The sequence below is a fragment of the Bolinopsis microptera genome, chromosome 12 (genome assembly GCF_026151205.1).
Source record: "Bolinopsis microptera isolate Bmic1 chromosome 12, MBARI_Bmic_1.0, whole genome shotgun sequence".
In the NCBI taxonomy this organism is placed as follows: Eukaryota; Metazoa; Ctenophora; class Tentaculata; order Lobata; family Bolinopsidae; genus Bolinopsis; species Bolinopsis microptera.
The window spans coordinates 13,638,411-13,653,428 of NC_087083.1; the positions used below are offsets into that span (position 1 = coordinate 13,638,411).

The window sequence follows — 15,018 nt, forward strand, 5'->3', positions numbered from 1 at the left end:
CAAAACATCAATTATATTTATAATATATCAGAAAACTTAGTCTGCAAAGAATTAATGAAAACATTTTGCTTCTTTCCTTAATGTTTCTGTATTCTTTAATTGCTGCAATAATATATAATATATATATGTGTGTTTTTTATGTATGACATATTAATATCATTCAGATGGCAATGGCAGAAATGGAAAAACACCCTGACTCATACATGAATGATGGTCCGTTTATCAACAAGCTACTTATTCCAGTGAGTATTAATGCTGTATTTTTATATCAATGTAAGTATAGCTTTGTATCAGTGATGGTTCTAGAATGATTTTCAATGCTAAGTGTAGTCATGATAGCTTCTACCATAAGTAGCTTTCTAATTTACTGATTTATATAAAACTTGATTCGCCTTAACCTGATGTACAAATAAGGTCATTGCATTAATAATGATATAAAATACTGCACGTTGCATGTAGCCTTTTTGTTAACAGAGTACAGAGTAAATTTTATTTTGAAGAATTGTCATCAATAACTTAAGTAATGGTACTAGGATTTACCTCGTGTAATTGTGGAATTAATTTAACTTTTAAATCAAATAATCCTGTAATGGTATTACACAAAGTTGAATTAACATACATTACTGTATCATAACTGTAACATGTACAAAGAGACAAACTTCCCCTGCATGTGATCAAATAAACAGACATGTAATGAGCTAACATGCAATACAGGCTGCTATGTGATTCATACAGTGTGTGCGTGTGTTAAAGATTAAATCTGTTTTTGCGTGTATTCGTCAGCATGAAGAGGTCTCCTCGGCATGGACCTGTAAATAGAGTAGTATGATAGCTGTCGAGATATGGCTCTATCAAATGAATCATGTATAGACGATATACATTTTATTTCGTGGTTTTTCACTGCTGAGTGCAGTACAGTAGAATCCCAAAGAGAGGCTTTGTAGATGTAATGATAAAAGAAGTTCACGAAGATTGTATCTTGCGGTATGATGCTATAACCTTATGGAATTTAATGGGTAACTACGTACATATATTATATTAAGCTTTCATATACTTTGAAAGAAAATTTAGCGAAATTTAAAATCATTGTGGTCAACTCTTCAGAACGGTAACTTGACTTACGAACAAGTAGCAACACAAACAATCTCTGTCGAAGAAAAGAAGATTATCAATGATTTTGTCTACTTGTTGGAGAAAAGCAAACAACTTTTTCAACAGCTAAGGTTAGAAAGCATGATTGTATTTATTTATATTATTAAAGAAGCTTTAAAAATTGTAGGACTTCATTGATTTAGGCCCATTCGGTCATTTTTGCCTGTTTGAAACTGATAGATGTTGTCATTTATGTTTTTGAGGTAGAACTAGAAGTTCTCTTGCCGCCCTTTCTTGTACGTCAATTTCTATAATCAACCCAAAATTACGTCACCTTTTTGTGCTTTCTAAATAGTCTATCAGAATTGGTAGTTTCAATTCCACTTCAGTCTACATAAATAAAATATTGATTTTAGATTGACATTATTCAAATTAAAGTGTATAAGATTTTGAGACTTCAGTGTTGGTTAAGTCGAACACTTACAGTATTGAACAATATTCTACTTCCAACTGTATTAACACGCCTAAATACATTTATCCCAGAATATTTCAATTCCTAAATATCGTTCCTCAGTGTTTATTGTTCAGAGGTTTCCTCAGTGTTTATTGTTCAGAGGTTTCCTCAGTGTTTATTGTTCAGAGGTTTCCTCAGTGTTTATTGTTCAGAGGTTTCCTCAGTGTTTATTGTTCAGAGGTTTCCTCAGTGTTTATTGTTCAGAGGTTTCCTCGGTGTTTATTGTTCAGAAGTTTCCTCAGTGGAATATTGTTCAGAAGTTTCCTCAGTGGAGTAATGTGGAACGCCCAGTTTCATGCTCTCAAGCCTCAAGTATTAGTAACAATCACGGAATCCAGTCGAACTAGAAGTGCCTGTCCTTTATTTGATCGTCAGTTTCTAAAAATAGCCCAAATCACGTCGAACTAGAAGTGCCTGTCCTTTATTTGATCGTCAGTTTCTAAAAATAGCCCAAATCACGTCACATTTGTTGTGGTTTTGGTTATTATCGCAACTGGATACCCGAAGAGGTAGTTCCACTACCACTCCAGGGACAACATGCTCAAGTGTCGCCGGCCCACCCTACAAACACCTGAAACTGGGACTTCTTATCTCATTCACATCTAATTCTAGGGAAAGTAACAAGTAATCAAGTTAGTGGTGATATGTGGTCACTGGTCAGTAACAGGTAATTCAAGTGTCGTCTGCTCCACACAAGGATAATTCCCACCTAATTCCCACGCCACCTAGTTGCATGTTGCTTGAAAATCGTGGCCGCGCGACTTTTAAAAACAAGAAAATATGGCATGTTTTCTATTAGAAGTGGAGAAGTAGATTAAGTCATCTGTCGCGAACTCACTTGTCATTTTGATATTGAAGTCACTGAGTAAACTTATAATGTTGAGGACTTAGTAGCTAACCCGATCAAGTTAGAAATATGATAGTGCACCATCATGTTCATCTTAATCGTCATGGTTCATTAATAAAACATTAGTTTAAAACATTTCGGTAGGTTCAGGTCTGTTCAAGGACAAACAAAATGCTCTTGAATGTTTTGCAATAAGACACTAGTTCTTTCTACCATAATCTCAACACTTATTTTACTTCGGACATTCCAACAGCCACATTGTTACACAAGTGTGTAACCAGCCAATTACAGGAAGCCGAAGGATTCAATTATACATTAGGCCAGTGACGGTTAAGGTAGTGTATCATACAGAATAAGATAATAAAATACTGTTTTATAATATATATACATGATAATTATTTTACATTCAGTTCCAGATTTAATCGTATTGGAAGATGTAAGAAGCCTTTTCTATTGTTAAGAAAAAAGTCAAAAACAAGTTCTCTCGGTCATTTTTCCGGCTGGTTGTACAAAATTATCTGATCAATGATTTTAGCCAAAATATGTCTACGTCTGATAAAGTATGATTAGTTATTATTGATTACCAAGGTAACGATCTGTGTTGTTGAATTCATCTGCACTGGAATCTGCACTAAACTCTGATCTGCATTTCTTCTTGGATTCTCTCCTGGACTACTCGGTGGGTTTTTGCCCTGGTTAGAGCTTTTTCCTTGATTCTTTCCTCCGGGGAGCGGATTCTTCACAGGATTCTTTCCTCGATTATGTCTTGAATTTTGCGAGAGATTCTTCCCTCTATTATGTGATGAATCATTTCTCCATGGCTTCGGATTCTTCCCTGATTTCTTTCCTGAATTATTCCCTGGATTTTTCCTTGAACAATTTCCTTGTCCTTTTAAGAGAACTTTAACATTAACTTTCGAATCCGACATTTCTGAGGGTGTAAAAAAGAGAAAATCATAGAAAAATAGAATTTAGAGCATATAAATTATAATATATTACTTGAAATATGACTTAAATTTGGTGTCAAAATCGAGCTTATGAGTTATGCTTGATCAAACGAAGTGTAATTTTGATCGAAAGGCATAGAAAGGCGTATGGTGATTTACATTCGTGTGGTGTAACGTTAAAAGTAAAGGGTCACTAAAGTATTGTGACATTCTAAACCAAGATTAAAAACATCAATACAGCAATACAACAAAAGGAAAACACAATTTGATAAGCGGTTATCATTTTAGAGCATAAGTACTTAGTACCCCCCTACCAAGAATGCTCAAACGTTGGTCTCATGTAAAGGTATACTATAAGATTACAAAATGGAATAGCTTTGCCAAACATCTCATACATAATAATGACAACTATGTGACAGGGAGCAGTATTAACGAGCCTTTACAACGTGATATGCTTACATAAACACCCTGCACCTGTCTATGAAGTATACTTTGGGTCACGTGACATCATCACACTGTCACATGACGTTACTCCTCGTTATTGGCTTGTTAACGCTTCACTGGAGCAGCATTTATGTTAAATTGCTCTGATATAATTAATAACTGGCTTGTTGATATAAATAAAACAATAAGATAATACAATGACATAATACTAATAATAATAAGAGAAATGCGGTATTATTTTACACATTTAACATGTGACGTCACGTGTTGACGTCACGTGAGCACAGATCAAGTTCTTGGAATAATCTTATAATTTTGTGATCAAGTCAGTAGTGCAATAAAACATACCCACTGTCCAGTGAATTGAATATGGAAATAGTTTTTACTTTTTCCATATTCAAGGATCTAAGGTCAGGTCATCCAAACTGACGGCAGCAAAAGTAAAAATATCTTCAATATTTGGATAAACTCTAAGCTAAGAAGCTACTATGATTCCTAGCAATAAAGCTCATGTTCTCATGCGACAACGCGACCCATTTCTTTAATATTTCCCCACTATTACCTGGCTTCTCATTGATTATAAGTATCATATCTTCTCCTGAAACCCCCATCTCCAACAAATCTAAAAACTGAGTTCCAAATATCTCTCTGTCTGCCCTTATAAACAGTACCACCACAGCTTTGAGACTGTCACAATCACAGGGTAACAAACTGTTAGATAGCTGTAACAGCCGCACTGCCTCCTTAACTGATTTAGTCGCACTCAGATATTCCTTTAACCATTCCAAACTGTACTTCACCAAATCCTTAACTTCGTAAATACTACCAAACTTCAAAACAACCCCAATAGTTTTAACGTTGAACTCCAAATCTCCACCGTGTAAATACCGGATACATTCCAAAACACCCTCCTCAATACCCCCCACATCCACCAACTCCTCAAACATAAGCACTCCGTCATCTTGACGGAACTTTCTCTCCAGTACAGAGCTATGTTGAGCTAACAGAGCCCCGGAACAGTAGACTTGTTTAGACCCCACACTTATTGTTACTGTGTGGGGGAAAGTTGGGTCTTTTATTAACCGTGTGAAATCTCTATCAAGATCCAGCTTCTGTGACATAACTGAAGTATGTTTGAAAAGTTGGAGCAAATTATACTGATGAATCACGTGACGTAGATAGATGTAAAAACTAATGTGTTACTCATGATACGGTTCTGAACATTTTTTTTCATATCATCAAATTTCAAGACATAAATAACGTTATTGTAATGTTCCTAATTATATTTCAAATGTTCAAACAAATAAAAAATAAGACGGTTTTACAACGTAACACGATTATATGTACTGAATAAAACTGTATAGTAATAAGGAGATTGAATGGATAAGGGCACTGAAACAATGTAAGGAACAGGAAAAATAAACTTTATTACTGTATATAGTTATATTACTGTCTTACTTTACTCTATAGGACATTACACAAGTGCATTATTATAATATTATAGACTATGTATAATATTATGATTACATCTCTAAAGCCGTATAATGAAATTTAACACAGTTAGTTGATGATAATACTAATCTGTAGTTATGATTATAAGTTATGCGTAATTTGAACTGGTGGTCAGAGATAGTAACAATCAAGATTTAGATGAAATAAACAATAGGATAATTTATTAATAATATAAATTCTACATCGTCGGTTTTATGACCATGTCGTTGTAGTTATAGTGGAAGTAAATTATGATACAGTAAAAGTTTAACTTTCTATCAGACACACGATTGGCCGATGCCACAAGCTCATTGGTCAATCCCAGTCACGTGTGTAAGCTTGTCCTCTTTTAAAAAGTATTTTATTCCCGTACTACAAGATTTACTTGTTATTCAGATTAAGGGGACGGGGAGGGGGGGGGGGTCTTCATAGCGTCTGATAGATATCAATCCCCAGTCCCCTATATCAGAAAAAACTATAAAGTCAATTTCGAGAGAATTTTGACCTTAACGTCTATGTAAGCTCTATTTTCAGGCATTTACCTCAACATGGGCACTACAACTGGCAGGTTCACTTCTCCAGAACATTCGACTGTTTCTCAAAACTGTGGAAGTTTCAGCAGGTTTCTTATCTTTTTTATTTCCTTAGTTAAATTATTGAGTGACATCTTTGGGTTATATAAGCTTATAAATAAAGTTTAGAATTTAGAAGACAGTGGAATATTGATTTGCGAATTATCTAGACGGAAGGCGAACAATACTCAGCTTCATTTATTTTTTGTTAATATTGACAGCACACTTAAGTTACAAACTTTAAGAATAAACTTACAAAACATTCCTTACATTCCTTACATTCCTTACCCCCCAAATATTTGAAAACCCTGATTTCCACAGGACCACCGGAGCGTGCTGGACACAAAGTATGGACTACAACGCTGGCAGATAGGCGAGATAGCCTCACGGATAGGACAACTTTACTATCATTATTAGTGAGTTACTTTATTGTTTAATGCTATGATAGTGTGGTGACGTCACGTGACAGTGTGGTGACGTCACGTGACAGTAAAATGATGTCACGTGACAGTAAAATAGTCACGTGACAGCAGATAGTCGCGATGCCCACGGATAGGACAACTTACATCTACTAGTGAGTACTTATATCACGTGACAGTAAAATAAGTCACGTGACAGTAAAATGACGTCACGTGACAGTAACATGATGTCACGTGACAGTAAAATAAGTCACGTGACAGTAACATGATGTCACGTGACAGTAAAATAAGTCACGTGACAGTAAAATGATGTCACGTGACAGTAAAATAAGTCACGTGACAGTGTGACGACATAATGTGACAGTTAATGATTACTTCATATTTTCAGTTTGCGTACCAGTGATACTAACTACCTGCACGAAGCACTGATATTCTACCTGGCTATTCGACAAAGAGACTATTACAGCAAATTCGACAGTGAACAGTAAGAGTCTACCATTTATTTTAATAGCTAAATTATTTAATTATTTAATTGCTTAGTTATCTAATAAATTTTAATTGATTGTTTGTTTCTTCTTTGAAAGTTATATACCTACAGACAAATCCGTCTGAAAATCAATTTACCGACACAACCAGCTTACAAAGGATTTTTGAGTTCCACTAGAGCACTAGGTGTCTTTTATGGCTGACCAAATTTTCCGAACTTGTCCAAACTTGTCCACGTCTCTGAAAGGCCACTTTTTGCCATTACTTTACTAGTACCACCTTTCTCGTTTATTTAATATTGTTAGTTATGAAAATGGTAGTTATCTTATCAACGAGAAAACCTTTTGTTCCTAACATTTGTACGTCAGATTATCAGTTGATTGGATAATGGATAATTATCTAATTAGCTAATTAGCTAATTACCAAAAATTGGTATAGAGCTTTGATTGCGAAAGCTTGCAGTTGAGGCATCCAAAATTAGACCATCATGAGATTGGATCATCAGTATTTACATAAAACCCAAACTGCTAACGCCAATGCTGTTAAATACGTAGCGTTTCAAGCAAACGTATGCATACGCAAACGTATTTGTCGCCGAAAATTCGCGTATTTCGATTTCCACTGTGGAGTAAGAACGATTTTTAACAATAAATATTTTACAATATTTGATCTGCGCGTATTTCGGACAAATTTTAGACGTATTCCGGACAAAATTTAACAGGGTCTAAATTCAATTTTTTTCGGGCTTATTGATTGGAAACTTCACGTATTCTTACGTATTTCTCTCGAACATTGAATACGCCGTATTTTGAGCCGATTTTTTGACGTATTTAACAACAATGGCTAACGTTACATTGCCTGTTTCCCTCCCCCTCAGTGATTACGTTATATGTGAACGACCCCTATTCGGGGTGAACACAGCACACAGCAGAATACATGGGTAAGTGCAGTTCATCCCAGTGGTCACTAACCATTTGACAGTATCATTCATTTGATTCCTATTTCTATAGGTAAAATCAGCAACATGAATTGTAAACATGTAATATTTGTGATACAATAATTCAACAATCTCGCTCGAGTACTGTTTTGTGCCAATTTCTGGTACTTTTATTTCTGTCTTATTAGAATAACGTCAAATAAGTCAAGATTTCTTAGAAAATCTTTAAAAATATGAGTTTGGAAAAGTTGGTTATACATAGAGGACAACTAATGGGACCCAAAAATGTCAAAAATACTTTGTAAGCTGGTTGTGTCGGTAAATCGATTTTTTAAGACGAATTAGTCTGCACTAACTACTTATTAATCTAAATTTAAAAAATTTAATCTGATTGCTCCAAAGATTATTCTACTGTGGTTTAAAACCAATGTACCGTGAACACTCTGTAGTTACTAATGCGGACTAATGTAGAATGTAGATACAAATGTGGTTACCAATGTAGTTACCAATGTAATTACTAATACCCTCTTCAGAATCATGGTAAAGAAGCTGCGTTACTATGCTAGGTTCCTCGTTGTTTCTATCATGGTAAACAAGATGGATCTTGTTCTGGAACTAAAAACGGTCAGTTTACAAAAAAATTATCCTATTATTTAATTAGGTAATTAGTTAATTAGGTAATTACCACATAGCTAACGAGACCAACTTGGTTCCAACTCTCAAGACGGCCACTGAGCCAAATAGCAGTGAAGAGAATCAAGTCAAATTATAGAAAAAGTTATAAAAACCTAAAATTAACATAATCTAAACCTAACTTTAGAATTCTTCATTCAGCGTTAATTAATTTCTTGGCACACCTAATTATGCTATTAGTTAATTAGTTAATTGACACACATCTTCAGGAGCTAGCTGTACTGATTGACGAGCTGTCAGGAGCTCACATACCAACTGAGGTGGACGAATGGAAGGGTATCCTGAACGAAGTGACAGCTTTCAGAAGCGCTCTCTGTCATCTTACTGTATCACGGGTTTGTACTTCGTCTCTTTTCTTATCTTTTCTTCTTTTTTCTTCTTTTTTCCTACATTTTGTGATTATTTTGAAGCAATTTTTCTATATTATATATTATATTTATATGTCATATAATTTTTGGAGTAAACATTGGCTAGTAAGCAAAGCTGATCCCCAATCAATCGCCACATTTTGTGTCAAACATGGTGCGGTTCAAGCTCAGGACCAGTTTCACAACATTGTGTAATTTAGAAATTGTAATTTGTAGTACAGCAATAGTAATTTGAATTAATAAAAATATTAAAGAATAATCATGGAATAAGCTTAACGATGCTGGTCATATTTCTGCTGCTCGAAAAGATTTTAAAAATGTAATAAAATTTATATTGATTTATGAATATGATATATTTCAATAATTGGGTAATTCTCATCAATTGTTTACACTGACTCTAGCATATTTGGAACGTATTCTACATATGCTATTGTCGGATCCGTCCTCAGGATAATGAAAAAAGGATTATGAATAATTCAAGAAAGGTTTGAAATCGTCAATGTCTTCAATAACTCGAATCAAATTATTTTTTATCTAGCGCCTTAATTTAATTAATAATAATTGGCCATACCAATTTAATACAGTAAACAATAAACATCTGATGTCATAACAGATTACAATACGCAACACTAAACATCACTAGGTTAATCAAGAATAAAGAGGCTTTTTGCAGAAACATAAAATGGATAATTTTAAAATATTATACCTGATCAGTGATCAAACAGTAAAAAAGATTAATCGCGAATAATCACCTAAACTGTTTGATTCTGTACCAAATCAATTAACCCAATTAACAGACCATTTAATCTTGTAAAGCGATCAAGTAATCAATCACTTACCCTAATGAGTAATTACCCGCACAATTACATACCAATTAATTAAACTAATTAAACTAATTAAACTATTAATTTAACAGGCGGATACCTCCGGAGTGATACTATCTCACCGGTTGATCTCAGAGAACATGGTATTACCTGAGATAACACTCTCACCCAACCCTCTTAAACTGCAGCACGCTCTTATCGTCGGGACTAAGATAGGTAAGAGAGCTTTAGTATCTGTCGTGTGCCGTCATCACACTGTCACGTGGCGTCATCACACTGTCACGTGACGTCATCACACTGTCACGTGACGTCATCACACTGTCACGTGGTGTCATAACAATTTTTAATAACAATATTTTAACTTTTGTAGTGTAATTTAGTGTAATTTTCTAAATTTTTCCTCCAATGACGGGCCCATGTGGTTTTAAAGTGTTAAATCTATCCAGGACAACCAAAGGTAACAGAACTATCCCTTGATATGTACAGAATGGGATCAATACTAGAGAAGAACCCTAAATGTCTGTCTCCCCTCAAAAACCCCATAAAGCAGGTAAATTTAATCTTTTTATGTGTTCATGTAGTAACCGTTATGTATATTATATATTCATAGTTAGTAGTTATATATAAATAAGAAATTAATGCTATTAATACAGACAGTTGTTTACCAAGACGGTGCATAAATGAAATGTTCTCTTTACGAAAGTACCCACTGGAATGTACCAAGTTAATGGAATATAAGGTAAGAATGTTTGCCCTGAGTATTAAATTTCACTCCTAATCAGTATTTGTACAAGCCGTCTGCAAGTGAACTGATGTGCAGTTTATCAGAAATGGGGAGTATTCTTCAGAAGCAGAGTGTACAGCTCATCTACTTATCAGGTAACTTACAATTAAAACAACGAGTTAACAAACTAAAACTTTCATGCTATTATTTATTATTACTAATGCAATTGTCGGTGCTTCAGAACTGCTAAGAAAAGCTTATTTGTTTTGTCAAACTCTCTTTCCAGAACATTATTTTCCGTGTATAAAAGTGAAAACGTACTTTATTTGCAAAGAAAATATGGTATTCTATTTACCATATAATTTCGAAAAAGTCATAAAACGACTGCCCCCACACTCTCTCACGTGACGTCACACTTTCCCTTACGTGACGTCATCACACTGTTGCCAGGTAACAATTTAGCGTACACGGACAGAGGAGGTGGTCAGGACGCGTACACTAGTGACGGCGGAATGCACTTCTCTCACAAGAACACTGTCGACCTCAAGACCTCCAGGTAAAACACGTGAACACGTGGTTAACACGTGGTAAAATAGTGAACACGTGGTTAACACGTGATCAAATAGTGAACACGTGGTTAACACGTGATCAAATAGTGAACACGTGGTTAACACGTGGTAAAATAGTGAACACGTGGTTAACACGTGATAAAATAGTGAACACGTGGTTAACACGTGGTAAAATAGTGAACACGTGGTTAACACGTGGTAAAATAGTAAACACGTGGTTAACACGTGATAAAATAGTGAACACGTGGTTAACACGTGGTAAAATAGTGAACACGTGGTATAATAGTGATCACGTGGTTAACACGTGGTAAAATAGTGAACACGTGGTTAACACGTGATAAAATAGTGAACACGTGGTTAACACGTGGTAAAATAGTGAACACGTGGTTAACACGTGGTATAATAGTGAACACGTGGCTAACACATGGTAAAATAGTGAACACGTGGTTAACACGTGGTAAAATAGTGAACACGTGGTTAACACGTGGTAAAATAGTGAACACGTGGTTAACACGTGGTAAAATAGTGCAGTTAATGAAGTTTGATCATGATATAATTTCTGCGATGAAAAGCATTTCTGCCTGTGAAAAGTTGTCTTGCATCTCCTGTTATATCACCTCGAGCTTGCTAACTTAATGTGAAATAATGATTATAAATTTCTGAATTATTTATTTTTACAGTCGGTATTCGCCGGATTTGCTACACGCTGAAGATATCAACCCATTCCTAAGATACCCAACTCTTCTGATCGTGGAGGGAGAAGATAAGTGAGTTTATCAATTAGTTTCCTATTTACTATCAATAATTATCATAGTTTAAAGAGAGTTTAGATTATGTAGTATTTATAATATGTATGATACTACATAGTATGCAATAAAGAAGATTAAATAAAATAAACAGTCTGCGTATTCTGCATAGTTTGAATTGTTTCAACTAGTCTGTTGTCTAGTTTCAATAAACTGATAACTTGCAATTTAATACGTAATTAGTTAGTCAACTCAAAATCTGGTTTTGAGAAAAATTCGGGAATAACTTGAACTTTTACCTTAAATACATAACATTCCAAACTAAATATCTAACATTCCAAACTAAATATCTAACATTCCAAACTAAGTATTTGTGTTCAGGTCGTTCTTCAACAGTACTTCAGCAGTGTTCAGGCAGCCTGTAGTGGTGCTGCTCAGTCCTAAACTAATACCCCATACTTTAAAAGGTAATTAGCTTTTTTTGGCGTAGATTATCAAAACATAAAATATCCTTACCTCAGCATACTGACTTCATTTATAACTGATTAATTAATGAACTGATGAATTACTAATGAACTAATTAATTACTCCGATCAGGTGATAAGATAGGCTCTCTGATGACCCTGTTTCTGCACTGTCCTATGATGGCAATGACACTACTCTGTAATATAGACCAAATATCAGATACGCAGTGGAGAAAGGGTTTGGCTATAATCAAGGGATTGCTTGCGGAGATACTTACTATTATAAGTAGCAGCAAGAATATACGTGAGTATTTAAAAAACTTACTGTTTATAAAAGTAACATAAATAAAAGTTAGTAAGCTTTATTGTTCACTTTAAGTGTCACTTTATCGTTCAAATTAATTAAGCGGCGGTCTAAAATCGGCAGTTGTTACCCATGGCGATGCATGGTTTTGCTTACGTTGTTGCTTTTAAATTGGAACCCATTTGTTCCTTTTAGATAACCTGATGAAAATGATAACCTTTTAAATTTAAGGTAGTGAGTTTCATGTATTATTGATCAGAGTCCAGTTATAAGTTGCAGAAATAGAAATCACCTTGTAATGTTAGTTCTGATTTCTGAATCGTTTGGTCTGTCCTTCAACTTTAGATTAGCCATTATCAGCTCAAATAAGTTTAATTTAATATGGAAATGAAGCTCTCGAAGCATGATACGCAATGTAACACGATGTCATGAAACTTGATGGTGGTAGACAAGGTGGTATCTACAAAACTCGTGGTCTAACGTATCAGCGTATCATGTTCCACTTAAGACTATCATCACAGAGTAAAAATAATAATAACGCATGCTTGTCAATGTGGACCGGACGGATACGTTGAGCGCATGGACATTTACTATATTAAAGCAAATGCAGGTGGAATATAATCATTTAACTCCGCATGTGTGCGCGGCGTCCCCGCCATTATCTGGCATATGACAGTATACCTTACCATTTTTATCTGATTTTATTGCTGAATTAGGTGCACGTATACGTTTATCAGATGCATATATCTGCAAAATTATCGCATGCAACAGGATGTTCACCAATATGGTTTATAAAAATATAAAAATGCCCCCAAAATTGCATATGAATGTCCGTGAGGATTGGCTAGAGGCTTCCACCTATGTAACGACCCTCGGGTCTGACAACCGCCCAACGTCTGAGACACTAATTAATTAATTTTTTGCACACACATTCTATTTTTTCAGGACCGTTTACACTGAATATAGATTTCGTTTTCTTATTGAAGAATTTCGAGTTTTTGGCGATATTATTATTCAACCGGAAGTGGAAGATTGGTGGTTCGATTCCAGGTGTAACCCACATTAATTTAAACACTGAACTATAAATTGGATGATATCAAATTGGAAATCAGCCGATGATTTAATGGGCAATACTTATCGTATTGTAATTACGAGAACTAGTTCTCAGTTAACTGATCCACAATCCAGTAAAGTCAGTAAATCTATATCTTTTTTTTTCAGATTCCCACATTATTCAACTATTAGACGACCCATTTATTCGACTGATCCTGCTCAGATTCTGTCTATTCACTGCTGTCCTTCAGATGCACACAGCTTTCAAGGTACAACTATTTTACACTAAAATAAATATTAACTTTTTTTAAAAAAGAAGATAAATATTAATAACGAGTGAGTCATAACACATAAGAGCATCTAATTCTAAATAAATTATCACGTAAATAGCCTATATAAATAGGACAGATAACCTATTATAACCCATTCTAATTATAAACCCCTTCTTTCCGTAGACAGAGGAATACTACCCGACCTCGCTACCGAGCCTCAAATTCGCGGAGATCTGCTCAAAACCCGTCGTGAAGCGAGGAATTAACGACATAGCTAACATTTTGGAAAGTGTAGTGCTTTTCTCTGCACCATGAAGTGACGTCATCTTGCAGCATTGTGACGTCATCAGAAGTAACTTGTGACGTCATTTTGTATTTACTGGCTTCAGAGCACGACGACCCACAGACAAACAGTTCAGAATGAGAACGATTATAGACTAAATTAAAATAGGTTTTTGACTACTTCTTGTAGTTGTATTATAATGAGCTGAAATTTCCCCAGTGTGCTTATTTCTTTTTGGTCCCCTGCCTTAGCTGGCATGTAAACAGGGATTGCCATGAAGACAGGGTCCTGTTGGGGGCTTCTAATTATCAAATTGTACTAATATTAATAATTATAATTATAATTAGATTTAGTGATCAATTTTTCTGCCAGAGACTAAAGATTTGACTGTTGAAAATTGTGTATTGAATCTAAATTAACTAGTTTACGCCTATCATGCGGAGATGAAATGATAAAAGTTGGCCATAAGAAATGGTAAATTGATGATAGGCTTAATTATATCATGAAACAATAATTCTAACCAGCGTTTTCAATTTGCAGGCAGCTTTTCAGGGAATATTAAACCTAATTAGGATTAAGATTTGATGTTAATGTATTTTGCGAATATTTGTTACTTGATTATTTTCTATCTGTATAAAAACGAAATAGGCAGTATTGGATTGTTAAAATGTATTAGGTAGTCACCAATACATTTTTAGTGTACAGCGTTGAACCCATGAAATAAACAATACTGCGTTGTTTTAATCGGTGATTTGAGACCATTGAATGTGTCCTATATAGTTTATATTATGTATCTAATCTTTGTATTTTATGTGATATGTAAATAATGTAAATGTGAAATGTATAATTTGGTGATTTATCCATTAGAAAGAGTAATGTGCTCTACATTCAGTGATTCAATACTTTTTCTTCTATTCATTTGCAATTTGATGTTTTATTTTTACAAAAACTATATGCTCCAGGATAATT

At 34.7% G+C, this 15,018-nt stretch overlaps 1 protein-coding gene across 1 annotated transcript; it reads left to right on the forward strand.

The window, feature by feature from the left end:
* Nucleotides 1-164: 164 nt before the first annotated feature.
* On the forward strand, nt 165-14,974 carry LOC134824055 (protein SCAI-like). The gene is made up of 17 exons (XM_063835748.1): nt 165-242; nt 1,105-1,223; nt 5,870-5,957; nt 6,229-6,323; nt 6,715-6,810; nt 7,690-7,752; nt 8,283-8,373; nt 8,652-8,777; nt 9,727-9,850; nt 10,081-10,184; nt 10,417-10,513; nt 10,809-10,914; nt 11,608-11,694; nt 12,055-12,140; nt 12,271-12,441; nt 13,663-13,763; nt 13,950-14,974. The coding sequence occupies exons 1-17, from the start codon at nt 165-167 to the stop codon at nt 14,079-14,081; spliced, it is 1,764 nt and encodes a 587-aa protein (XP_063691818.1). The 3' UTR covers nt 14,082-14,974.
* The last annotated feature ends 44 nt before the right edge of the window (nt 14,975-15,018 follow it).